The sequence below is a fragment of the Protopterus annectens genome, chromosome 11.part0 (assembly GCF_019279795.1).
Source record: "Protopterus annectens isolate FY-2018-M chromosome 11.part0, PAN1.0, whole genome shotgun sequence".
Taxonomy (NCBI): Eukaryota; Metazoa; Chordata; order Ceratodontiformes; family Protopteridae; genus Protopterus; species Protopterus annectens.
Window position 1 is genome coordinate 1,051,149,207 of NC_056745.1, and position 27,573 is coordinate 1,051,176,779.

General features: G+C 37.9%; 1 protein-coding gene across 1 annotated transcript in view; it reads right to left on the reverse strand.

Moving 5' to 3' along the window:
- Positions 1 to 2,640: 2,640 nt before the first annotated feature.
- The window catches only part of LOC122815019 (mucin-2-like), a 197,210-nt gene continuing 172,277 nt past the window's right edge, over positions 2,641 to 27,573 (reverse strand). Inside the window, exons 18-19 of the mRNA XM_044087271.1 lie at positions 14,064 to 14,169; positions 2,641 to 3,070 (exon numbers count right to left, since the gene is read on the reverse strand). Coding sequence (XP_043943206.1) covers positions 2,905 to 3,070; positions 14,064 to 14,169 — 272 coding nt within the window. The 3' untranslated portion in view covers positions 2,641 to 2,904. The remainder of the gene's footprint in view (positions 3,071 to 14,063; positions 14,170 to 27,573) is intronic.

The following is a 27,573-nucleotide window of genomic DNA, read 5'->3' on the forward strand; positions in this document are numbered from 1 at the left end:
TTGCTTATTGGAAAAATGTTGAAAGCAATAAATTTAAAATGCTTTCTAACAAGTGTGCTGCATTATATAAGGAATATAATTTAATACAATCAGGAAAGTGTATCAAAGAACACATATATATTTCATGTGCAAAGGGCCTATGATTTGAAACTAGCCCAAAGGTAATCTTTATCTGCCACTGGCCAGATGCATTTTCTTTGAATGTGGGTTTCAATGCTGTTTCAATGAATGTGAGTTTCAAGGGCAGATAAGTTTTAAAGCTAAGTTTACTTTCATTGTGAGACTGTATTGCTTTGTTTAGCAGATATCTATTAGTGTTTGTGCTAAACATGTAAAATTAAAGTTTTAAATGAAATCAAATAATCATTGTAGATGTAAAGCAGTATGCACAGTAGTGTTTATGGTAAATGGGATGAAATAGCCAAGTAATGGGACATTGGAATGGCTGCAGGGAGGGGGCTGTGTATGGGTGGCCCCATTTGACCATGATTGTATGAGAGGGGAAGGGTGGCAAACTCAGACAGCCCCGAGTGGCACAAACTCAAGCTATGCCACTGATCTGTAGGCCATGGAGAATGACTTTTGGAGGTCCTAACAAACTATAATATTCTTTTGCTAAGATTAGAATATTGCCTATTATTAAATGCCCTACTTTTACCACAAAACCCATATACTGCAAATCACCAAAAACAAAATCCTAAGGTTCATCATCTTCTTTCTTCCCAGTGAACATCATTGCTACACATTTCAAAAAAATGGTTACCATTTACTACAGGGTCTCTGGGTCCATATTTTGGTTCTATTCTTTAGTTTGCATTTGAAAGTTGGCATGCCACAATTCTGCTGGAGTGGCGAGGCTATATAATTATGCATGTAAATGTTATGTTAATCAGCATACATATTTGTACCTATTTTTCATGGGCCTTTGTCCAAATTTTTGATGTTTCCAGGTTAAGAGCTATGGCTACATTCTTTGTTGTTTTTTTTTTTTTTTAGCTGTGGCTGTCTGTCCCCTGTACATGCTTGACTGTGCAAGAGAAAGGGTTGTGCAATGGTCTGCCCATTCTGATCACCCCTCAGTTCTATAGGGGGCATTCAAGCAGGCAGCCCTCTTCACCTTCCTTAAAGAACGTAAGGTGTTTTCCTCCATGGTAATAACATATTTGTTTACTGCACTGGGTTTGAGAAGTTTCCATGTGTATTTAAGAATGGAGTACCTTACGGGTGTTTTTCTACTCTAGTTCTGAGGAGCATTTTACTCAATTTTTGTAGTGTATTGTCAGTTATTTTAATCCCTTTCCCGGAATGACCCTACCCAGTGGCTGCCCTACTTGCACTCACTTGACCTATTTGTTCTGCAGGGGGGTAAGATTCAAGCATTCCTGGGAGTGGTAAGAGGTTTATGGCCCAATCATTCTTGCCCAGGAAGACCTATTAGTCAAAATATTTCAGCAGTGGTGAGAGGTGAGTAATAAGGAGTGGGTTAGCTACTAGTCCCTATACTAACCAACCTCTGAGCTTCCAGCAGACTCACAATGGCTGCCTGAACTGAGAAAAAGGTGTACATGAGCCCATGCATACCGGTACTCCCTGCCTGGTACATCAGAAGCCAAATCAGACACTACAGGCAGACAATGCACCAGTGCCATGGGTCCAGCACTCTCACTTTGCCTGAGGATAAGGAAACTGGCAATGGTTGCTCAAATTTATTCTCCTCAAATCGGTCTCTCAGATAACCAAGCAACTGATTGTACATTGGTCATTGTCTATAGTCAGGTTTTCATGCCTCAGTGTCACTGGACCAGATGTATCAATTAATTTTTAATGTATTTTACTTGTGAAGGAAGGTTTATGTTAGGATGTGTTTTTGTTACAATTTAGTTACATTTTTTTAGATAGCTTCATTTTACCTCAGTTAGATACAATCAGGTCAATCAATGCTGCTGATAAGGCTGTTTTCTCATTTCCAAGTTGTGATCAGTCATTTATTTTTCTTTCTATTCTTGCATTGTAAACTTTTTCTGTTTTAATATTAATGGATTTCTTTTTAAGGGTTTGCTTAGGTGTGCATCACATTTTGTGAGGGGGCTGTAGGCATCTATTTGTATATAAAGCTATTTCATTTTTATTTTGCTGTGAGTTGAAGCTTTTTCCTTTTCTAGGTGTACTTTTATGTATGTGGGGTTTGATCTAGGTGGGCCTGGGTGTTGTGATCTTGTGCACTTAAGATTATTTTTAAAGTAAATTAATGACTGATTAATTCTGAGTATAAAGAGACTTTTGTAGTGTCATAATGAAGTCACTGCCTGATGTCCCTTGTAACTGTTTACATTACTGATATCTAATCACATAATTCTGAAAGTTGATTAGCTCAAATACAGCTCACATCACAGACCTGAGCTACCACCAGCTAAGGCAGATCGGGCCTTGGTTTAGCATTTCATCCAAACTACAGTAGGCTACTGATTTCACACTGGAACATACCAGAAAAATAAGAAAAAGGCATTGTGGCAACTTTGATTATAAGACGTGGAATCATTTAGAATACATAGTATATGCAGCCCAGTGAATACATTCAGGATAAGACATAAGCAAAGGCTGATTTTCTACAAAAACAAGTACAAACAACATCACTTTGTATACAGTTTAGGGAAACCATCAGTTTATTAAACATAATGAATATGTAATATGAAAAAACATACAGTTTGCTTACAAGATATGCATATTCATTACTCTGAAGTAGTTATATATGAAGCGCATATGGTTAATCAAAGATAGCACTGAAAAGCATTCCATGAATCAATCAGAAAAAAAAACAGTGGTTGCAGGCAATCTTCAGGAATGTTATTTGTTTCCAAAACATCTCTTCAATGTAGCATTGTTTTAATTCTGTATTAAGCAAAACTATGAGTGTGACGAACAACTATTGCAGTTACAGGATGTCACATAATCATAACCAACTTTTAGCTTTGTTCCATCTCTGCATATTAAGTTAGCATTCCTTTTCTCTGAAGTTTTTGGTTCACAGCACTTACAGACTGATATAACACTCTCAGTGTTTGCATCATACCTAAAAAATGGAAATAAAATAATTAATAGCATCATATAACTGTGCCACTGAGCTGTATTTAATGTTTTCTGAAGCAGTATTATGGATTGACTTTGAGGAACACTAGAACAATAAGACTCTTTCAAACATGCTTGTTATCTCTTACCAGCTTACATAATGAATGTATTGACATAGTTCTAAAATTTACTCCTGATGACTTGCCCGTTGTACTTCAGTTATTAAATGAAACGTTCTTTCTAATTTATTCTGTAGAAACTCATATTTGGTGAATACATGGGTCACTCCCATCTTTACTTCTGTCATATTATTTCTGTACCTCCTTTCTTAAAGACTGGTGAAGATGATGTGTCATTTTTTCTATCCTCTGAGCTGCCTCCTTCTATCCTACATCTTAGGGGAAATAATTTACCAAAGCTACACACAGTACTCCAGATGGTATCTTTTCAGCTGACTACAGAGCCTAACAATTAAATACGCTATGAATACTCTTTAAATTCTACTTTAGTGCAGTACAAAACAGTCAGCAGTGAAATAAGGCAATAATACATAAGAAAAGAATAACAGAAGTTATTACAAAATTAAATGATTTCTTTATGTGCACAGTGAGTATAAAAATGCCTAGCACCAAGGCCCCTGAATACCAGGTACAGCAATGACCACTACAGTAAAGTCAGGTAAAACAGATCAGAATTAACCCTTCAGCAAAACCACATAAATGGCAGTGTAGTGCCAAATATGAAACACAGTTCCAAAGGCTAAAGCAGTCTTCTCTTATATTTAAATAGAAAATTATAAAACAAGCACCCTTCATAACCAAGCATCAGCTAACAATCTTTTTTTAGTTACAATTCTGGATCTCTGCAGCTTTCATACAGTCCAGATGGGATAGCAACACTCCTGTTGTGACTATTGTTTCTTCAACCATCTATCCTAAATAATGCCCCCCACACATACTCACACTGCGGGCAGATGCATTTGTGGGAGGGCAGTAACACTGGTTGAGAAAAGCAGAAGCTCCATGAAAGTCTGTTTGGGAAATGCGGTAACTGAAGATGTTGATGGACTTGAACAGTATAGAAAAGATAACACTCAATACCATTTACTTGAGATAAGACACAGTGACCTCTATGCATTTGGTAAACAGATGGGTAGCTGTGGTGAGACCAAAGGGAAAGACTTGAAACTGGTAATGACTGGCCATCCCTTTGAATGAAATACAGGCATTGCGCTGAAGATCTAGAAAGCAGATTCAGTCTCCCACCTGCAAACATGGGAGGATCAACTCCCCTGTGACCATCCAGAATTCTGCTTATGTAATGATTTAGGCCACCAAATAGATCTAGTATAAGCATCAGGTCCTTTGGCTCCTTTGGAACCAAAAATAATCTAAAACTCTGGAGCATCTCTGGTCAACTTAGACATCTTGGATAGCTATTTTTCTAAGATGTTTGAAAAATTTCATTTGTCTGTATTATTTTGAATGAGTGAGACATGTAGAAGGTGAAAGGATGTGGTGTTTCATAGAAAACAAAGGGAATGTTATATCATATATGTATATATATATATATATATATATATATGTATACAAAAAATGCATCATCATCCCCTTTGTGGAAAGTGATGTCCCCACAAATTATTACATTAATAACAATGTCCGAAGCACACAATAATTTGTGAGGGATTTGGGCACCCAGGTCGATAGCAACCTGACTTTTGACCACCATGTTGCTTCTGTTGTATAGAAAGTCTTCTACATGGCCCACCTCATAAGTAAGGGTATCTCATTCAGGGACAAGGAGGTCATAACATCCCTGTATTCTTCTGAAATGTAAAAAACACAGTCCACTGGTCGGCACAATAAAGGTATATCCTCCACAAACCACGCTTCGACAGTATGTTAAAACTGAATGTTAGTTTTAATGTAGATGAACACCAACAGCAAACAGTACAGCAAACATAGATTGAGCGCGCTTTCGTCTCTACATAAGAGACTTCATCAGAATCAATGTAAAATGTTAATTGATGCATTTATATACTTTTTGTTGGGTACTAAATCCTTAGCAACAAATTGAAAACAATTAATGTTTCAATCAAACTGACTGAAATTGCACTTGGGTGCCTCCTTTAACCATTTCAAAGCTGTTTTAGAAGTACATACATATAATTCATTCATAGCCAACTGATATTCAATAAAAATAGGTATTGTCACCATTGCAATGTAATAGTGCTGGATAAAAAATATATATATATAAATATATTTATATATATTTTTTATCCAGCACTATTAAAACTAACATTCAGTTTTAACATACCGTCGAAGCGTGGTTTGTGGAGGATATACCTTTATTGTGCCAACCAGTGGACTGTGTTTTTTACGTTTCAGAAGGTGTGTAGAGGTTCGTGGTGATTGTGATCCCTGTATTCTTCCCTAATAAGGCCCATTATTGAGTACAACTCCCCTTTTGGCATGTACCTCACAAAGCACATGCAGCAGCTGGAAAGACCACAGAGGTTCCTCACCAGCAGAATCCAGGGTCTCAAACATCTACCATACACAGATGGGCTAAAAGCCCTATCCCTCTACTCAGTTTCATACAGACTCCTCAGAGGTGACCTCTGCCTGGCATACAAGGTGATAATGGACCCCACCTTGATGGGACTGCTGCATATCCGCAAGTCAAGCTCCACTCAAGTAACTCGCATGTGCAGCCTTAACCTGGCCTGTGACATTAACAGGACTTGTTGGTGGGACAAATTTGTGCCCCAGAGACTCCCCATCTATGGAATAGATGCCCTCTCCATGCAATAATATCTTATTTAGATGGTACAAGGCTTGGTAACCAAGGCGGACAAGAGTGTAAAACCTGTAGGACATTTACAGGGTTTTAGTATTAAGTGAAATACTTGAAAGACAGAAGTCTGTTCAGATACCCAGAAGATTGAGACAGCAGTTGATATGTGCTAGAGTGAAAAAAACAAAATCTGAGAGAATAGCACCACCTACTAGGGCAAACATTCACCTAAGGATGGCCCTTTCCAGGGTACCAAATGTAAATGTTATTAGAATTCCAGAATAACATTTATTAAGGTTTATGTTTTAAAATGAGAAATATCAGTGCATATATACAAACACCAGACATGTATGCTACAGTAATTTCTTTAGAACAGACCCAAGCACAGCCCATACTGTACAAGCAAACATAGTAAGATGTAAACTACATAAAAAATTCACTCCTGGCTTTTGTTAGCATGAATTTATTGAGAATGTAAAAACACAACAGCCAAAGCTGAAATAACTAAAGAAAAACAACACGAACAAGAACAGTTGTTTGTGAAGTGGATTTTAGCAGCACCAAAACACCATCTGGTACCTCGGCCTTTCACCTTCAAGGATAAATTTAAAAGTCAACCAACATAATAAATAGGTTCATAGGTTGGTACTAGGCTATCAGCCCTAGGGCCTATACAAGCCTAGCCATAACAATTCCCTGGCTATTTCTTCCCACACTATTTACTTCCCTGGACCCCTGTCAAGCAGGGCAACTAACGTGATCCCTGGGGTAAATTTCCGTTCTCCCATCCAATTGTCAAAGTTCCTTTTGAAGAGGGTCAAAGATGCACTCTGCTTGACATGTATGGACAATCTATTCCAGAGTCTGAGGAGTCTCTGGGTCAGGAACCAATCTCTCCAGCATGTTTTGTTTATTTTGATGACAAGGTTTGGATCCCTGGAGCATGTGGCTCTGAGGGATTGGGTTTTTTTAAGTGTAGCATGTCCAACAGCTCTGGGTTTGACATGGCCGTGTATGTTAAGCAGAGATCGCCTTTGAGTAGACGATATGCGACAGAGTATAGCTGGAGTTTTTTAAGGCGGTCAGCGTAGGGCATCTGCTTTAGGCCTGTGATTCTTTTAGTGAGGTATTTCTGCGGCCTTTCCAGTTGTTGCAGATGTCTTGAGAGGTACATACCAAACAGGACGTTGTATTCTATAATGGGTCTAATGAGGGATGAGTACAGTGGGGCAATAACCTCCTTTTTTCTGGATGAAAAGCCCTTAGTGATGAGGTGTGCCACATAGAAGGATTTCCTGGCTGTTGCGGCGATGTGGTTATCAAAGGTGAGACCACTGTCCACCTGTGTCCCTAAGTCTCTTATCACACTTTCAGTGTTTAGTGTACTGCCACCTATATGGTATTTCACAGATACATGTTTTTCTCAATGGGGATAACTATACATTTCTTGGCATTGAGCTTGAGCCCATGGCTATGGCACCAAGCATCTGTTTCTGTAAGGCCCTTTTGTAGAGTATCCACATCATTTGGGGATTCAATAATGGCTCCCAGTTTGCATTCATCTGCGAACTTTGTTAGCCAGAGTCACTTAGTGTTGGCCTGTACTTCAGAGAAGTAGATGCCAAACAAGAGCGGTCCCAGGACTGAACCCTGAGGTACTCCACTTGTCACTTGTCTGGAGCTGGATTTGGAGTCGGCCACTTTTACAGTGTGGGTTCTATCAGTAAGCCAGTTAGCAACCCATTGGGTGACGTAGGGATTAATGCCCAGCTTAGTAAGTTTATCTATGATTCCAGAGTGGGAGATGGTGTCAAAAGCCTTGGCAAGATTTAGATAGGCTGTGTGGACCACCTTACCCTTGTCCATGGCTCTGGAGACTGATTCGAAGAAGTCAATCAGGTTCAGGAGACAAGATCGGCCCTTCAGGAACCCAAACTGGGTAGGGTCTAGTGTTTGAAGGTTGCCAATGTCTTTGTTTATAAGTTCCATGATAATACACTCCATGGCCTTGCAGATAAGGCTTGTCAGACTGATGGGACGGTAGTTTCCGGGATCCAAAGTGGATCCTCCCTTGTGGAGTGGGATAACTGTAGCTCTGCACCACTCAGTGGGCATGAAACCTGAGGTGAGGCTATGATTAAACATGACACTTAGGTGAGGTGCTAATTCATATTGTAGTTCATGTAGTACACAGCCTGGGATATCATCTGGTCCCATGGATGCTGTATTCTTAGCTTTGGAGAGTGCATTTTTTATCTATGTGGCCGTTATTACTGGAATTTGGAAATCTTCCGGTATTGAGATGGGCCATTTAGGGGGTGAGAGGGGGCAGGGGGTGAAGTTGTCACTGAATCGATCTGCCAGGATATTGGCAATATCCTTGGAATCAGTATATTTAATGCCATTCTGTTTTAGCTCAAAGCATATCTGAGCATTGCCATTTAGATTCTTGACATAGTTATAGAATGCCTTGTGGTTGTCTTTGGAATCTTTGGCAATTTTATTTTCGTAACTAGCTTTGGAGGATTTTATGAGGGATTTCAGTTTCTTACTGAGGCTGGTAAGGGAGTTTCTTGCATCCTGGGATTTTCCTCTTTTCTGCAACAGTTTCTTCCTTTTGTTGTAAAGTTTGTTTATGGCAGTGGACCACCAGATTGGCTTCCTTTTTTGGATGAGAGCATCTTGGTTCTATTTGGGATGGCACAATTCATGCATGAGTGGATGTGCTCGTACAGTGCCTTAGTGTAGGATTCAGCAGTTTCAGTTCCCATCTGCATGAACCCCATTTACATTAATTGATTAATTGCAAATTATTAAATCCTTAAAGTGCACAGAACCTCTTATACAATATTTGCTTTTCTCTATGCCAATAAACACAAATTGTAAACACATATTATAAACACATATTATAATCACAAGTGCCCTATATTTAATTCTCTTCTATGTTACACCAAATTTACTTCTAAACTGAGTCCCCTAGGGAATAGGGTGCCAAAGTTCAGAATCATTTTGCTTTCCAAAGTATTTAAGTTTTGATTTATATCATCTCCCCTTGAAGTACTAGGACTGGCCAAAATACTAAAAAAGAATGAACTACTACCCCACCGTGTGTGTTATAAAAATATTCCCCAACTGGGCTCCTAAGATTCTTGTCACGAATGTCTCCTAAATACTCCAAAATTCTCACTTTAACTGCCCTTTTAGTTTGTCCTATATACCATTTAGTAGGATTGCAACCACACAACACTGTACACACCACCCCACAAGACTTTCACGTGAACCTTTCTTTACAAACAAATTTACGTCCATTAATTTCAGAAATATTTCATTTTTTTCTACAAACTTTGCAATTACCACAAGTATAAGACCCTACCATCCCCTTATCTACACTAAAAATAGGTATATTCAAAAGTTCTTTAAAATTTAAATATCTCCCATAAGAAAATGTAACCATCCCAGGAAATGTCGCCCACTATTTCATCCAGGCATACTATGTGCCAAAGTTGCAAAATTAATTTTCTCATGGTATTAGAAAAAGGAGAATTTATAAAGTATATTCTATCAGTTATAATACATATACAAATTCTAAGTTTATATATAAAGTATATGTGTTTACAATTTGGTTTTATTGGCATACAGAAAAACAAATACTGTATAAGAGGTTCTCTGCACTTTAAGTATTTAATCATTTGTAATTAATCAATTAATGTAAATGAGGTTTAGCAAAGGCCTTTAATGTGTTTCATTGCAAAATACTTCTTATGCTATATTCTTGGGAGTGCCCCAACTCTTGCCTTCCAGTTAATCTTTTGTTACCCTCTAGTCATGCTTGACTCCACTTTTCTATTAACCATAAAATCCCATTTCTTCTTTTTCACCCCCATATTGTCCATCGTAATCACCATCCCCATCCCATGAAACTTCTGCCATTTTGGCCACATCATCCTTCTGTGCATCCAGCCCTTACTGATCCAAGCAGATTTTTCTTTCTAAGTAAATCTGTTGCAAATTGTTTGCATTTCTTGATTGCTCAGTAAATAAAATGCCTCAATTCCTCTATCTTTCCCATTAATGTTGTCACATTTCTACAACCATTTATCCATAATGGTGGCCATGTTCTCATTTAATTCAGACTAGCTTTTATGTTGGTGTAAACTTTGACCCCTAGGTATTTCTCGTCTCCATACAAACATGGTAATTCACATTCTGCCTTATACTCCATCCCACTCGTTATTACATTCCAAACCTCCTAAAGGCTAACACCCTCCAGGCAAAAATGCTCTTCCATGACCACATACAGTAATGATCAGAGTAAAATGCTCAGGAAATATGAAAAGTTTTTTGTACATCTATTATGACAATAACTTTTCTCTGCCCTACTTTTTGGCCTATACAACAAAACTAATAAACAGCCTCCGGTGATTTGTGGAGTTTCCCCCTTCATAAAATTTGCTTGGGCTTCTGTTATAAGCCTAAACAACCTTTTTTCCAGTCTAGATGTCAATAATCTTGCAAATATTTGGATATCTGCATTGCATAAAGAAGAAGTCTACAAACAACTGTTTTGTGTGGGTCACCTTTCTTCTTCAGCAATGTAACTTTAGTAGCTTTTTTAATGGATGCTGCTACTTCACTGTTTTCTAGAATATCACTGAAAACCTCACTAATGCACATCCAGTACCAAATCATGTTTGCTTATAACAGTTGATCAGAAAACCATCTGTCTCCCTACTTCCTCCCTTTATGTAATAAAATTGCAGCAATTCCTTCATCCAGACACACTCTCTTGTTCATCTCAGCCCTATTCTCCTCATATAGTACTTGTTCCTTTCATTCTGCAAAGCAATCTCCTCTTCCTCCTTCACCTATTTAGGCAAAGCACAATACAATTCCCTCTTAGCACCACTCTCTGCCCATCCACATCTTTTAATCTTCCTTGCCCAACCATGTTTCCTCAGCTCCTCAGTCCTTCACATTAAAAATGCAGTGTCTTCCCCTTTATCAGTTGTAGGACATTTTACCCCCCCCCCCCAAGAGATACTTTGGCCTCAGTCTGTGTTTCCATGCCATGCTGTAACTTCTGCAGCTCCCTCTTCCTAACTCTGATCCTATGTCTTTTTCTCTGTTACTGTTTTCTAAAAAATGACATACTCCTTCCCCTAAATTCTGACTTAATTCCCAGTCATTCAGCACTCGCCACCTTATCCCACTGTTTCAGTTTACTCTGATAATTTATTCGATCTTTTCGTTTAGCCACACAATCTCCTCGACTCTTTAATTTTCAAGGCTTCTGTCTCCACCATTCACTTCACATCTCTTTACAGTACCAGATTATTATAATTAACAAATGATCTTATAAACACTATTCTAACATGTCTATTCTGTCTACTATCCTCACAATGTCCTCATCTACAAACAATCTCTCCAGCTGATTTTCTACTTCTGTTTGCATCCTAAAGAAGTATATTCCCTTATCATTTCATTTCCCTACATTTTTTTCATCAATCCAAATTCATCAATAGCATTCCTTAATAATTTTGACTCACAATGGAATTCTACCACACCAAATAGTCTCTCTTTCTCCAAATCCAATCCAATATTAAAGTGAAATCTTACCATCACTTTATATCCTGCCTTAATTAGCTTTTTTTATTTACATGTAACCATCCTTTCATAACATCCTCTGATACTCATTTGATCCATAGTACAGTGGCAAAATAACTTCCTGCCCCATCCAAGTACACTTTCTCACACCCTGTCTTCCCTCTCAGCCTATCTCATATCCTTTACATTCCCATTCCAACTTTCTCCATGTATTTTCCCCTCCTTCCTAGCCTGCATCTTAAATTCTGACATCTTGCCACATCTTACTTTTCCTTAACTAGCTGAACAAGCAATGTTACTTTTTTGATTGGGTTGTTAATCTCTCTCATGTTCAGAATAGTAACTTTCATTTCAAGTCTCCCTAACTTTCTTTCCTATCTTGCTCAGCCATAAAACTCCCTCCTATACAGCTAGGCAACAGAGGCCTTTTAGGCAATATCAGTTTGTCTACCTTTGCTGCCAGCTCAGACACCAAGAGTTCTAAGCTGCCTTGTGTCATTCACATAGCAAAGGTAATCCTAACCATGCTGTCCAGACACCACATCCCCTACACTTACCGCACTCCCCTACATATCAGCCCTAACATAGCCCCACTATAAAACTTCCCTTTGTGACTTCATCCAGCTTCATCCAGAATTATTCTTAGCTTTCACTGTCTTTATCGTTTACATCTCCACTCACTCCAGCCTCTATGTGAGGCCTAGGGTATACAATCTAATGTTCATTGTAACTAATTGTAGAGAGGGAGCACAAGCTCCCTGTATTTAATGTCTCTCTCTCTCTCTCTCCACCTACACCGCTTAAACCAATGTGCTTTGTACTCTAACAGCAAAATGGCCCCCAGGAAAGAAAGAAGAAAAACAAACAAACAAAATGTTACTCCATATGGTTTGGTGGCATTATTTAAACTTCTGACTTCCTTCTAGATTGTTAAGGTGAAGTTTTGCTGTCCTCTTTTAAAAACTACTACATTCTTAATTGGCACAAAGCCTATTAGCTTGAACGTACAATACACTAAGCCAAAATAAACTATGTGCATCATTAAGTTACATAACTCTCAGCACAAAATCAGTTTCAATTCTCATCTGAAGCCAGACATCTAGCAGTAGGCACCCTGAGGGAGTGTAACAACTGCTTCATGCTTACTGACAGCCATTTGCTTCTACCACAAGCTGAATTGGTATGTGAGAAGCATAAGCACTTGCTAACTTAGGAGACTAGCCTCTCATCCAGTCATATTGGCAGTTTCCACTAGATTGTCAGTAATAACAATCATCTCATACAACCATGCTCAACATGTCCTAAAAATCACTAAATAAGCTATTCAGGAAATCACTACCCTAACCTCAAAGGCCTCTAAGATGTAGATTGGGCCAACAGGCTACTCAGCACTATGCTTACAAGCAAACGGCTACAGCAACAACAAGCAAGAGAGAGAAATGGGGTCACCCATCTGGCAAGCCAGTATCCTTACGGACATACGACCAGACCAATGCATCTTATAGTCTATTAGTCATAGGTGACTCCATAGTTAGGCACAGAAATGCACCATTCACCAGGTTGAGCAAGGAAAAGATGATAGTAAGCTATCCAGGATTCACCATGTGAAAAGCCTTCTTCTCTCTTCAGCCTTGGTAGGCATATCACATGGTCATTGTGCATGTGGAAGTGAATGACTTGAGACTCATTTCCATGGATCATAGGAAGAAAGGCATGATGAAGCTCTCAGATACGTGACTGAGGCTGGTATGAAACTAGCAGCATCCTTCCCTCATGGAGAATGATGCCACAGCACAAACAATAGCTGACTGACAAACAATTGCCTTAGTTATTGCTACTGTTCTAAGTTCCATTACACTCCAATATTAGAATCATTTGGCTGGATGAATGAGTATTCACAGTGCCACAGGCTGTCCAAATTTTGATGCTGTCAGGATAAAATTTTAGAAGCAAGTAATATTTTAGACTAAGGTCTCTCATGTCTTGGGATAGCAGAGCATGCAGTGTCATGTTCATACAGGGAGATACTTTCCTCACAAATGGGTATACAAAAGGGCAGATATCACTTTTCTTTGGGCTGTAACTTTTGTAAGTGTTAGGTCAAATTCATTACCTGTCACACGTCATTTTCACATTTTTCCCCATGAATTATGATGAGACAGTGGTTCAAAACATTGAAATGCAGCAATTTCAGAAACAGTGCAGGTGCTATTTGAAGCATTACATAATATGTTGGCGCTTAAACTGGATACCTGGTTTATATCTTTGTCATCTTCATATGTATCTCCTATGATACTTTTTGCCAGTTTTTAAAACAAAACATGCATCTCATAACCTCAGTTACACACAGCAACAAACTGTATTCTATGTGTGCTTGGGGTGGGGTCTGCCAGTTACAGATTGTGTACCTAGAGGAACCCAAAATTACATTCTTCTTAAATGTATAACACATCTCAGATCCCCTAAAAGTACTGAAGTTTGCAAGAAAAAAGACATTTCTCTGCAACTGTCTTTGTTTATACTTCAAGCAGAATAAGCTTTCTAATACAAGATAAAAGTGCTGCATTTAAAATATAGATAAATGGGTTAATACATACCAGATGTCATTGCAGTTACCATCACACTTTGTAAGTGAAATAACAGCTGAACAGTTGTTCTTCTGTAGTGTGATTGTGTATGGAGCAGGATAACATTTTGTATTGCCTAAAACAAGTGAATGAATGATTAACTTCACATGATTCAGCCTGCATTTTGCATTAATACTGTATTTTGCAAAATGTATTATAAAAGCGGGAAATGATATAGTCATTTAGTTTAAAATCATGGTTTATAAGAATAAGCATGACAGCTTACTTACCTGACTCCTAGCACAAGAATTATAGTCATAGCCAAAAATAATGGAAAATAAAGGCATGAAACTAGGGGCAGGTTTTAAATATCACTCTTATAAACTTAGAAAATTGCTAGAATAACTGAGTTTGCATTAACATGTGTTTTCGGAAGGAAATTAACTCTTAATGAGCCTCAAATGTCTGTCATTACTTATTGCCTTAAATCCTTAATGATTTTCCAGAAAAACATACATCTTATGGGTCAGAGGGGGGAAATATGAAGTAAAAATTTGGACATTGTGTAAAATTTTGGGTCATTGAGAGGTATGCATGCAAGTACGAATGGATATGTCTGAAATTGTCAGATTACAGGGTTGAAATGTATCTATGTTATTTGTTAAAAGATTTATAGCTAAAATGGTAATGAATTATTCATTCACACATGATTCTCATAAAGTTTTTCAAATATGCTTGCAGGAATTGCCTCCAGGGATGAAGGGCTTTATGGCTATCTGTCTGTTTATCTATACATCTGTCTGTCTGTCTGATTATCTTTCTTTCTATGGGTGTACCAAAAATAATCGCAACACCCAAATGCTGATAACTTCTTCTTCTTCTTTTCGGCTTTTCCCAGTTAGGGGTCGCCACAGCAGAACTCCGGTCCGATAATGATTGACAGTAGATTTTTACGGTGCCGAGGTGCTAGCTCAATGCCCAACCTTCAACGAAGGCACACCCATTTACGCATGTCTTTCAAATGCCACTTGACCGCGGGGAGGACATGCAGACTCCACACAGAAGGCGCTCCAGCCGAGAATCGAATGAGAGAACCTCTTGCTGTGAGGCGACAATGCTACTGCTGCACCACCGCGGCTTCATGTTGACAAAAAGGTAAAATAAAAATGTTGCCATATCAACATGCATTTCCTAAGAGATAACCTCAGAGCATGCAAGTTAAAAACAATGGGTTTTTTTTCAGGATGGAAGCCCCTCTGCACCCCTTATAACTGCTGCTTATGTATCCCAACTCCAAGACTGCATGGTATTAGGGAAAGGGCATATATCTGAACCCCATTATTGTGGCAATCCTGCCTTACTATTGATCATTTGTTTTTTTAACCAGATAATGTCAAGAAAACTGATATTGACTTTAGGCACATTCTACTTAATTTATTCCTCCTGTATAATATCAGAAAAAAATATGAAAACCTATGAAAATTGATTGGTTACAGCTGCCCTGTTTTTTTTTTTTTTTATTTATTCATTAGAAACAACACAAAAGCAATCAGCTCTACAGTTAATGCATCAAGTATCTATGGAATAACATGCATTCTGTCTTGGTATCTAGACAATGTTTTGAAGGTCAGGATCTCAACAGCTAGAAATTTACTACTATTTATCAAAATATACTACAGTCAGGTTTTACCATCACCCTCATCTTGGTGATCTTAAGGATATAGGTGGCAAATCCTCCTGTATTGTAGAGGTTTATATTTTTGAAATGTGAATACACCTGAAGTAGTGTGAGTAACATTGTTTTAGACATAGCCATTTTTGATTTTTCTGATATTGAGCCTTCATTCCTCTCAAGCTACCCTTATACCCTTCCATATGTCATTTATTTCTTACAAATACTCTGACCTACTGACATACCATTTTACTCTAGAATGATGGACATAACAACATGATGTGTAATCACAACTCTGGATGGCATATGACCAAGAAGGGAGTTTCTTCAGTTACACTACACTAAACCAAAGGTCAGCAGAGTTTGTGTGTGTTTGTTGAAGACTCACAAAAATCAAAAATACATACATACCTACATATAGAAAATACACCCATAAAACTGTCTAATGAAATATGTATACAAACAGGGGAATAGTGACTAATACGTGAGGTATATGAAATATCTTGAACTCTATATTTATGAGATGTATTTTGTCATTGGTTTTGAAGCCACAAATCTTAAATTAACTTCCCTAATCCTACAGTACAAAATATTTCAAACATCGTACAAACCAGACCCCTAACATATTCCAGTCAGGACAGGATCCAGCACTAGGCAAACTAGGCAGTTGCCTAGTGCCTTTTGCTGGCTTGGGGGTTTGGTCACAACAGATTAATTAACAAAAATGTTTTCCTGCATATTACTGTTTTAAGAAAAAATAAAGTTTTCAGCTTTACTCAGAGTACTGTTTGGCAATTATTATTATTTGGCACAAAATATAATTTTCACAGGGAAGCGATGGATTTACCTTTTGCAGGTTTCTGAGCAGGCAGTTTGTAAAGATCAATTTACTGACACAGACACACCAGAGAGTTCTGGTTTATTTACTTGCAGGTGTTTTTAAGGAGTGTCTCTGTGTGTGTGTGTGTGTGTGTGTGTGTGTGTGTGTGTGTGTGTGTGTGTGTGTGTGTGTGTGTGTGTGTGTGTGTAATGCCTTAGATGGAGAGGGCAGTACTGTACTCTAGCTATAGCACATAAGAGCCTTAATCCACTGCAGCAGCTACCAGACATTGATTGACTTATTTTTTGGTGAATCTCTAGGGAATATAGTCAGTCATTGTTAAGTCATTAGAGTATCACAGTTTTAATGGTAAAAAATATATATGTTGATGCAAAATGTGTTGTTCTGTTAACTTTTCAAGAGAATTAGTGTAGACTGCTCTTATCTGTCTCCTGTTTTGCAGGACATCTCTGATTTTGCCTGATATTTATGCTCTATCCTTAAGCAAGTAACTTAGACAGCTTTTGGGAGCCTGCAGATTTGGAATAGGTTTCTCAATGATCTCCCATACTGCAAGCCTACTAGCTACCTATGAACCAAAGCAGTTATGGTGTAAAGGAAGGAAACAGATTGTAGTAAACAGGAACATCATCATATGAGCTATGTTTTTTGAATGTGACCATTGCTTTCCTTCTTTTGTGGAATGATGGCTGTATGTTTATTATTTGTCTGTGAATGCAGATGACACCATGAAGTCAGAGTTAATATTTTAACTATGAATACATTTGTAATTTTACTTATGTTCTGCAGTCACACAAATGTGAAATACACTGAGTTTGGGCTGAAGTAGTTTATTTAACACCTAGTACACATGAGTAAGGCTATGAGCTGTTAAAGAGCTGCTTCCTGTACTAGATGCTTTGATTTCCTCAGTCATTATTTGTCTTCTATGTGACAAGTTGCTTTACTAGACAGTACTTATGGGCTTCTCTCGAAAAGGGAGACTTGTGTTTTTGAATGGGCTGACCCAGGCTGTTAGCAAAAACATTATACAGTTGTCTTGAATTCTTGCACCCTTCACATAAACTACATACTATCTGAGTAAGATTCCCGGCATGTATCTTGTAGCTTATTCAGTTCTCAGATGCATTTCCACTTAGTGAGCTTCAAGGGAAGGGTTTTGTTTAGAAATGTGCTGTTTTTTCTGTAAAATTTGAAATAAATTTTAAATGAAATTCACATCTCTGTGATAACTGTAAAAGTAAAGAAGAAAATAGTATGTGTACTAACAGGTTTGAACAGTGTTTGTGGTAATTGGAGGGGGACAGTCAAGTAATGGAATGTTGGTATGGCTAGTGAGGGTTTGGTTCAAGATCTGTTCATCCTAAACATTTATGCTGCAATAGTAGAGCATATTTAGCCATTCTAATAGGTCAGACCTGTACTGAGTGAAGTCAGAGGGAATAATTATTCTTCATGACATAGAAGACATAGGGAGGTCAAAGATGAGATGTAGGTGTACTGCAAGCATGTAAGCCCCCAGCCCTCAAAAAACAGGATATTGTATGCATTAATGCTTCTGAGTTTTGTATGACATGTAGGTAGCTGAACAAAAGTTGCTACAGCATTTATATAGCATTTAAATATTTTGATTTATTCATTGCACTAAAGAATGGAACTAAATCATTAATAGGCCTGGATTGTAGAAGTCTAAACATGTTGCACTGTAGTAGTGCAAACATGTTGCTTTTTTGTAATATATTTTGTGGTACCTTCTTGACAGCCTCCAGGTACTATGAAGAGGTGGACTTTTGTCAGATAATATTGTCTGCATTATTTGGGGTAATGATCAGAACTGTCTGATCTTTGGCATCCATTGTGTAGCCATTATCGCATATTATTTTGATACAGTCTAATCTACAAGATCGGATTGCAAAGGATTTAGTTAAAAACTGTTACTCTGGCAGCTAGAGCAGAGGACTAATGCTCCAACCTGTTAATGAGCTGCTTCCCTTGGCAAGGGTGCTGGGTTTGAATCTTTTTACTTTTAGCTACTATGTGAAAGTGAGCAAGTGAATTAATCAGACAGTGCTCTAGAGCAGTTGGGAATTTAGGCCAGGATCCTTAATGGTCTTCAGGACTGAATGACTAGTATTTATGAACCAGCTGTTTTTCGATAGCCATTCCTTATTACATAGCTAATCAAGTTCAGAAAATGTTATGGTAATATCTTTAATACACCATTTTTAATGTAACATAAACAATTTATTATTCAAGGCTGGTAGGCACTGCATTTATAGATAAAGCAATTAAATGCAAAGTTGTTTGCCATCTGTAACCTCTGCATTAGTAGCAGTTCTCTTTAATGTGGAATCATTCAGATGACGTTATCTTCTGCAGAGACTGTGCATATTGTCTTAGCATATTTTATTTATTTTTATTTTATTTTACATTTATTTACCGAGTAGTGTTCGACTGAGCTGGGAGCCTGTATTCAGCGGTGACCCGGAGAGAAAAGCTCCAACACATACAGTACAAAATAGAGAGAGGACTGGAAAAAACATGAAAAAAATGTAATATTAAATAGATTCAACAGTACAGAACAGCATTTTCAGTATTTGAGCTAGTTAATAATTTACATGTGGAACTCAGAGACTTATCAAAGAATATAGATTGAATAAGAAGTGAGAGAAGACAGATAGCTGTTTATTAGATAGAATTGTGAGAAAATATTTTAGTGAGTAGAAAAGGGCAGGACAAAGAAGAATTACAAAAGTAAAAGAAAGAATTTTAAGCAGGAGTAGACTGACACAGATGCATGAAGAGAGAAAAAAGAGCTATGGTCTGTATGTATGGGAAAGAGCAAGGTGGTACAGAAAACATTATTTAACCAGGAGAGTAACAGTGGCAAATACAGTTATTTTTAAGGTGTTCTTTTAGTATTGATTTAAAAGCAAGATAGGAGAGAGTGTTTTGAATTTTTAGTGGAAGGGAGTTCTAGTACTTTTGTTTGAGTAGAGGCAGTCTCTGCAGTTGTTATGAGACTGTATAATTTTGAGCAGCAGTCTGCTGGTAGATCTGAGGGGTCTGTTGCTGACAATGTAGTAGGACCAGGGTAGAAATTGCAGGGTAGTCATTTGGGTTTTGAATAATTTTGTGGGTGAGGGTAAGTTGGTTTAGTGTTAAGAGGTTTGGGAGTTCGAGCCAGTTTAGTTGTTTAAGATCAGTACAGTGATGAGCTTTATGAGGGAGATTTGCGGCAAACATAATTATTTTTTGTAGCACAACTCAAGGTTCTGGATTTTGCATAAGTTGGTGAAATTTTATGAGCAATATAATAGAGTAGATAGAAGCTGAGATCTGGCAGTGGCAAGTCTGGCTTATGGCGTTAGATAGGGTTTTGCCCTATAGAGTGCACCGAGTTTGACATGGACTTTTTTGATTGTTTGGGATATATGGGTGTCAAATTTCAGTTGGTCATCTATAGTAATACCTAGGAGTTTGGCTTGGTTTGTTGACTCAATTTTAGTGCCATTTGTAGATAAGATAGAGAGGGGAGGAGAGTTGTTTTTGTTTGTTCTATTTGTGAATATAATTAATTTAGTATTTTTTGGGTTAAGAATGAGTTGGTGGTTAGTAAGGAATGATTCATTTTCCTGAAATGCTTTTTGCATTTTGTGTTGGAGTTCTAGGGGGGAGGGTGCTGATACAATAAGACTTGTGTCATCGGCATACTGTATGATTGAGGCTAGTTGGGTAGTAGACATAAGGTTGTTTGTAAAGATGATGAAGAGAAGGGGGCCCAATATTGACCCTTGGGGTACGCCCATATTTTCAGTCAGTAGAGAGGATAAATTTTGGTCCCATCTAGTGGGTTGTAGCTGTTTGATAGATAACTGTGATACCATGTTAGGGTGGTTTGACTGAGGTTGTAAGTGGCAAGTTTGTTAAGAAGGAGTTGGTGGAATGGTGCCAAAAGCCTTTGACATGTCCAGGAAAATAGTGGAGACTAGCTGACCATTGTTCATAAGTTGGTGGATGGTGTCAGTGAAAGCTATAAGGGCAGTGTTAGTACTATGTTTGAGGTGTTAACCATGCTGGGTGTCTGCTAGAAGGTTATTTGATGTAAGGTGGTTTAGGTGTTGTTGCTGCATACATTTCTCAAGAATCTTAGCTATGGAAGGGATGATTGCTACGGGGTAGTAATTAGCAACTTTTCTATAGGGGCCACCCTTATAGGGGGAATGATGTGAGCTACTTTCCTTCCAGAGGTGGAGTACATATTGTTCAGAGATAGAATGATTGATTAGAATTGAGATATGTAGGCAATTGATGGGGCTGCGATTTTTAGGAACTCTTTTGGTAGCTGGTCGACAGCAAGACATCAGGGGTTTAGTTTGCTTAGAAGATTGTTTTATGCAGGATGTTTGAACATGTTTAATATAGAAGGTTTCTCTTGTACCAGGTACTGGGGAGGGGATTTTGAGTAGTGGCTTTGACTGCATTGTAGGAAGTTTATTGCATTGTAGAAGGTTGGATGTAGAGTTAATGAAGTATGAGTAAAACTGTGAGGCTAAGGGTTCAAAGGTACTTGATGTAGTAGGAGAGGGGTGGTTGGTATATCAGGGTTGAGGAGGTAGTTGATCGATTGCCAGAATTTCTGTAGGTTCTGAATGTGCTATTGTTAGCAGGATTGGAAGTAGAAATCGTTTATGATGGTTGATTTTTGTCTTAGTTTGGTTTCTGAGTTGCCGGTATTAGGTAAGCATAATTTTGTCCTTAGATGATAGGTATAGGGCTCTGGATTTGTCTCTTTGTTTAATAAGTAGTTTAGTATCAGGAGACAGCCATGGCAGTTGTTTTACTTTGGTGTGTATTTTTCTGGTGTGGGCAAGGCGATTTAGGATTTCAAGGAATTTGTTGTTAAAGAGTTCTACTGCCTGGTCCAGTCATAGGTATTTTAATGGTGACCAGTTGCAATTTTGAAGTAGTTGAATAAATAGGTCAGGGGAGAAATGTTTTTTGCTGTGGATGTATTTAAATGGAGTGTGGGTTTTGATTTGAAGTATTTTTCTTAGCAGAAATGTGGGAGTGTGGTCACTAAGGTTAATGGGTAGATAGCCGGATTGATAACTGGGGTTTGGCTTATTTGTTAATATTCAGTCCAATAAAGATTGTTTTTTATTGTGTTTATCAGCATGAGTGAGACAATCTATAACTTGGGAGAAATTAAACAGGTTGATGAAGTTTGTAGGACTATCAGAGGAGCAGGAGAGCCAGTCAAAGTTATAATCTCCTAAGATGATAGTCTCTTGGCTGATGAAAAAGGATGTTGACCAGGAGAGGAGAAGTTCTATGCTGTGAAGATTGTTTCCAGGGGGCAGATAGGCAGCGATAATAATAAGTGATTTATGGGCATTTATATGCAGGCAGGTGATGAGGATTTCAGCATTGGGCATATCTGTTGTTGTACAGCCTAGTTTTTCTACTTTTAGGGAGTCATTAAACATGACTGCTACACCACCACCTCTTTTGATTAGTCTATCTTGTCTTAATTGTTGTATGCAATTTCTGAGTCTTTGATGTGTGGTTTTTAACCAGGTTTCAGTAATTACTGCTATGTCTGGGGAGTAGGTGGCCAGGATAGCATGAAATTTGGTGATTTTGTTTACAATGCTCCTTAGATTAAAGTTAGTTATTAGTAGGTCAGAAGCAGAAATGTTAGGTAGAGAGGAAGAACACAATATCTGAGAGAGTGTAATTTGTGTGGTTGAGTAGTGGGTAATACATAATTAGGCCATGGGTTGGGATGGATGCCTGCCAGTAATTTTATATGTGTTAGGTAATGAAGTAGGAGGTTTTTTAGTTTGGAGATAGCTAGATGGAATCTGAGGTTGGGAGTATGAAGTTGTGAGAGCTGTGTGTGTTTGAGGGAAAATAGGAAGCAGTTAGGCATGTGTAAGAGTTGTGGGAATATATCACTATAGCGCAGAAATGGTTGCTGGTGATTAGTGTGTGTTTGTGAGGGGATGTTGGTTATATATTTTATAGTTGTGTGGATCAGAGCCAGTAGATGTCATGTAAAGAAGGCATGTTAGGATAATGATGTAGGGCATTGAGAGATGGGGTTGCATGATTGAAGTAGGTTGGGGGAGTGTAGTTGACCAGGGAATATTGGGGAGAGATGATATATATAAAATTCTAATAAGTTGTGGAGAGATGGTATAAAGGTCCAGTAATCTATAGGTAGTGATGTGGAGTCAGTAGTGTAGGTTGCGGAAAGGAGTAGTGTAGGTTGAGGAAAGAGGTGGAGTTAGTAATGTAGGAAGAGGGAGGGAGGTGGGAGAAAAGAAAATATATAGGGAGTTTGGGGATTGGTCTGTAAAAGGGAAAGGAAGTTGATTCAACAGGAAAAGGTGTGGCTATGAGAGTATAAATCTAAGGAAAGTGGGGGTGGGTGGGAGTGGGGGTAGGGTAGGGTAGCGGAGTGAGCCTGAGCATAGCAAGGGTGAACAGAGTGGGTACTTGGAACCCCACTGGTCGAAAGGGCGGCAAGGAAAAAAACAATCAGTTACCGCTGTCAGCACAGATAACCACTGTTGTAGATATGAGGAAAATAAGTTTACTAGGTTTGATGGGCAAATTTAAAGTATCTAAATGTCTACAGCAAGGAAAAAGGAGAGGGGCTAGCTTTAGGGGGGTGGAGTAGTCCCTACAGTGGGAGTCGGGATTTGTCAATAAATTCCTGACTAAACTAATATAGTGATGTACAATAGGAGACAAAAAGAAAGAGTTTTACATGTAGTATAGTCATTTTAGTGTTGGGAAAAAATAGGGGAGACAGTATTGTAGGTGAAATGGCAAAAGATCTAGCTATAGGATTTAACAAGTGAGGGAGAATAGAAACAGTCGGGTACACAGTGGTAGCATTTTTGGGGGATAGAGAAAAACTCACTGCCAATGAGCCAGTTTGGTGTGCGTGCCACTGAGACTACTTAACGCTACTGAGACTCATACAAATGTCTGTTTGGTTCTAAAAAATATAAACTTCACGAATAAAACATACATAGTTTTGATGGTGTATTTGGGAGTTCTATATTTTTGAGGCCATTGGCTTTGGGACTGTATTCAGCTTCCACTTCTGGAGGAAGCCGAGAAAGCAGCAGATGGTCAGATGGGGTGCTGTGAGTAAAAGAAAAGAGATGGGGAGAGAAATGGGAATAAATTAATAACAAATATTGTGGATGTAACACTAGCTAGATACAGTAAGAAAACACAAAATAATTTCAGGTAGGAAAAATATAACCATGGGGAGGGGGTTAGCAAGGTTAAGAGTATAGCATGGAAAAAATAACAATAGTTGAAGGGTAGGAGGGAATTTTAAAAAATAGAAGGGAAAAATTAACAGGAGAGGCAAAATTAGGATAGCAAAAGTGATCAGCTTCAAGTGAAATGCTAGTAGAAATACACAATGCATATGAGAACTACAATGTGCTTACAGTTATAGTATCTCGCTATGTAACTTGCGAAATATGTAATGGCAACAAACTGGCCATTTCACCCTTAGGCAGCATGGACACTGATTTTCTGTTTATCGGCTACAGCTATAAAAATGCCATTTCATAAACCTTGTCTCTAGAGCCATATAATGCATTCATAAAATGAATACGCAAGCACCAAAAATACTGCTGTAACTAAACATAAAATATGTTATCATGTGGTTAAAGTTTCATATGCTTTCATAAATGCTCTTTTATATAAATTGTGCTAAGCATAGTTGGATCTTATGGTATAATTCTAGTGATCACTACACAATTTCATGAACTTCATCCAAATAAAATACATATAATTTATTTTTTCATAACAATAAGGGGTGTATGTAGTCAACAAAGTGGTCATGCCTTCTGGTGTGGTCCTCTCCCTGAATGAAAGCACAGTAAGGTATTGTCATTGGGTCATTTTTAAGCAGTCTTTAATCTGTCTTTGCAAGACTACTGTGTGTCTGTGTGTGTATGTGTGTGTGTGTGTGTGTGTGTGTGTGTGTGTGTGTGTGTGTGTGTGTGTGTGTGTGTGTGTGTGTTAAGTTGGAATACTTTGGTTATTCTTTTAAATACATTTGAAATATATGAATTTGGTCATTATTATTGTTATTTTTTGACACAGACAACTGAAAAGGATGCAGTCAACAATGCAGCAATAAATGGTAAGTTTGGGTGATGTCTGTGGATAACAATGACTGACACTGCTGAATTGATAAAGTTAAAAAAGTCATTAGTCTGTTTTTGTAGGACCAATATGTATTTGTGTGTAAAATTAGAGTGCTTTAGGTGAATCAAAGAACAAATGCATGGTCCTAAAATGTAGACGGGCCTCTGGTTTGAAAACAGCCCAATGTGCATGGGTCCAAGGTGCACTTAATCCTCCACTGGGCAGATGTATTTTCAGTGAATGTGGGTTTCAGTGCTTTTTAAAAGAATGTGTGTTTCAAAGGAAGAAAAGTTTACTACTGCTTATACCAAGTCTATGTTCAATGTGAGACTATGCCATTTAGCAAATGCCCATCAGTGTTTATGTCATACCATTTGAAATAAATTGAATTCAAAGTCTATTAGTAAAAGTTAAAAGGAAAATAGTATACACACTGACTGGTTTGAACAGTGACTATGGTATCTGGAGAGAGACATCCAAGTAATGTGACACTGGAATGGCTGCAGGGGTGGTATGGGGTTGCTCCATTACCCCACCTAGGGCTCCATTTGACCATGATCTGGCTCTGATTCCAGTAAATGTTTTTTTTCTGCATCTTCTTATGTTAGACTACTTTTTCTTACAGCCAACAATGAGCAAAGTTAATTGGCTAAGTTTTTATGAATTGATGCCACTTCAATGAAAGTAGTGAATAGGAAAGAAATAGCAGAATCAGAGCACTATGTATGTATCAGTAAACAGCTGAAATGAAAAACAGTGTATATTGTCAGTATATGTAACAAGGTAGAAAGTACAATAGATGAAGCAGGAAAGTTTTAGAAAGTGTAATCAAAGTTTCAACTATGTATCTTTAATGGACCTAAAAACTAGCACTGGAAAATGTAAGAGAAAGAGTTAAAAGCAGAGTTCATGTACAGAGACAAAATGATAGACACAAGGCATTTAGTTGATCTGCATACTTACAAGTAAATAATTTGGGAGAAATATTTAGTTGGGGATGGAAGGATGAATTTAAATCTAGCAAGCATTTAAGGAGAACAATAATAATGTCGGTAACAAATTAGAGAAATGAAGAGTTATTTGGCTTTATTACACTTTTCAACCACTGTCAATAAAGCAGGAACAAGAATATGTGTTATTAAAGTGTTCACGATTTTTGTTTTCCAAAAATAGTGCCATGCATTTCCTTTCTGATACTTTTATGTAGATGAGTCCAGTTGTCTGGTACAGTTTTAGAAAAATTTGTTTCAACTATTGTTTTATAGAACTGTGGTCAGTGTAAGGTTACGTAACTTTCATTTTCTCTATATACCTTATAAGTTGAAAAAAATGTGTAATTAACTTGTCTTTGAGAGCATGACAGTAGCTGTCATGAAGTGATATGAAGCTTAGTGAAAAGAAAAGGAAGGATGCCTAAGTCATGACTGTTAGCTAATTTGCCTTCTTTAGATTTGTATTATAAACGGTCTTTTGGCTTTTCTCGGTTAGGGGTTTCCACAGTGGAACTCCAGTCTGCTAATGATTGGCAGTGAATTTTTACAGTGTTGAGTTGCCAGCCCGGCACCCAAACCTCAAGGAAGGCACACCCACACACACTTCCACCTACCTGCATGTTTTTTAGATTCACTCGACTGCGGGGAGGACATGCAGACTCTGCACTGAAGGCATTCCAGCCAAGAATCGAACCGGAGAGCCTCTTGCTGTGAAGCAATAACACTAACCACTGCACCACCGTGGCCCTCTTTAGATTTGTATTATGATGTTCATTTTTAGGAGAAAGGTGAATGAGTCTGCAAGTGGCAGAAACTATGTTTTACAAAGACTGAGTATTTTACAAGGCTTTGAGAGGGTTCAGAGATAGGGCATATTCGAGTCTACATATCTGCACAATATTTGCAATAGCACCTTGAACAGTACTAGTAAAGTGGTTAAAAATGAAGTAACGTGTTATGTTGTTGGGTAAGTTAGAGCATATAATGCCAATATGTTGCCTAAGAGAAAGAGAAGAACCTAGGTGATGTCCCAGGTATTTGTACTAATGAGTTTGTTAAATATAGTTATTGTCATGGATGCAAGACTTTAAAACAAAGAGACTAGTCATTTTCTGATTTACACCAAACAGGTGAGCAGTCATGGCAACACTTAGGGTATAGTGTTTATTAGTGAGCCAACTGTAGAAAAAAGTAAAGCTAACTTCAACACAGAATTACTGGGAATGCTACAAATGACACATTTTCCCTAATGACAATAAAGACCCGTCACAATACTTCCATAAAATAGCTGCATTTATTCCAAGATTGAGCCTTTTCATCCATTGATCATGGACTTCATCAGAACCATTAAACAATGTCCTAATCACATTTAAATACGTCAGCTCATCCAATGAAATCACTACAATTTCTCACATACTAATCACAATTCTTAAAGACATACTAATACATTTACAAACTTGTTTTGTAGGTCCATTGGGTTATGGTTAGAGTCATACATGACTATATTAGTTATATATGGTTTTATACATTATACATACACACACATACATATCTATACCTGTCTAGCCATCATGTATGACTCTAACCTTAACCCAATGGACCTACAAAAGAAGTTTGTAAAATTATTAGTATGTCTTTAAGAATTGTTCTAAGTCTCTACTCAGTAAAAGTTAAAAGGAAAATAGTATGCACATTGACTGGTTTGAACAGTGACTATGGTATCTGGAGAGAGACATCCAAGTAATGTGACACTGGAATGGCTGCACACACATATATCTATATATAGGTATGTGTGTGTGTGTGTGTGTGTGTGTGTGTGTGTGTGTGTGTGTGTGTGTGTGTGTGTGT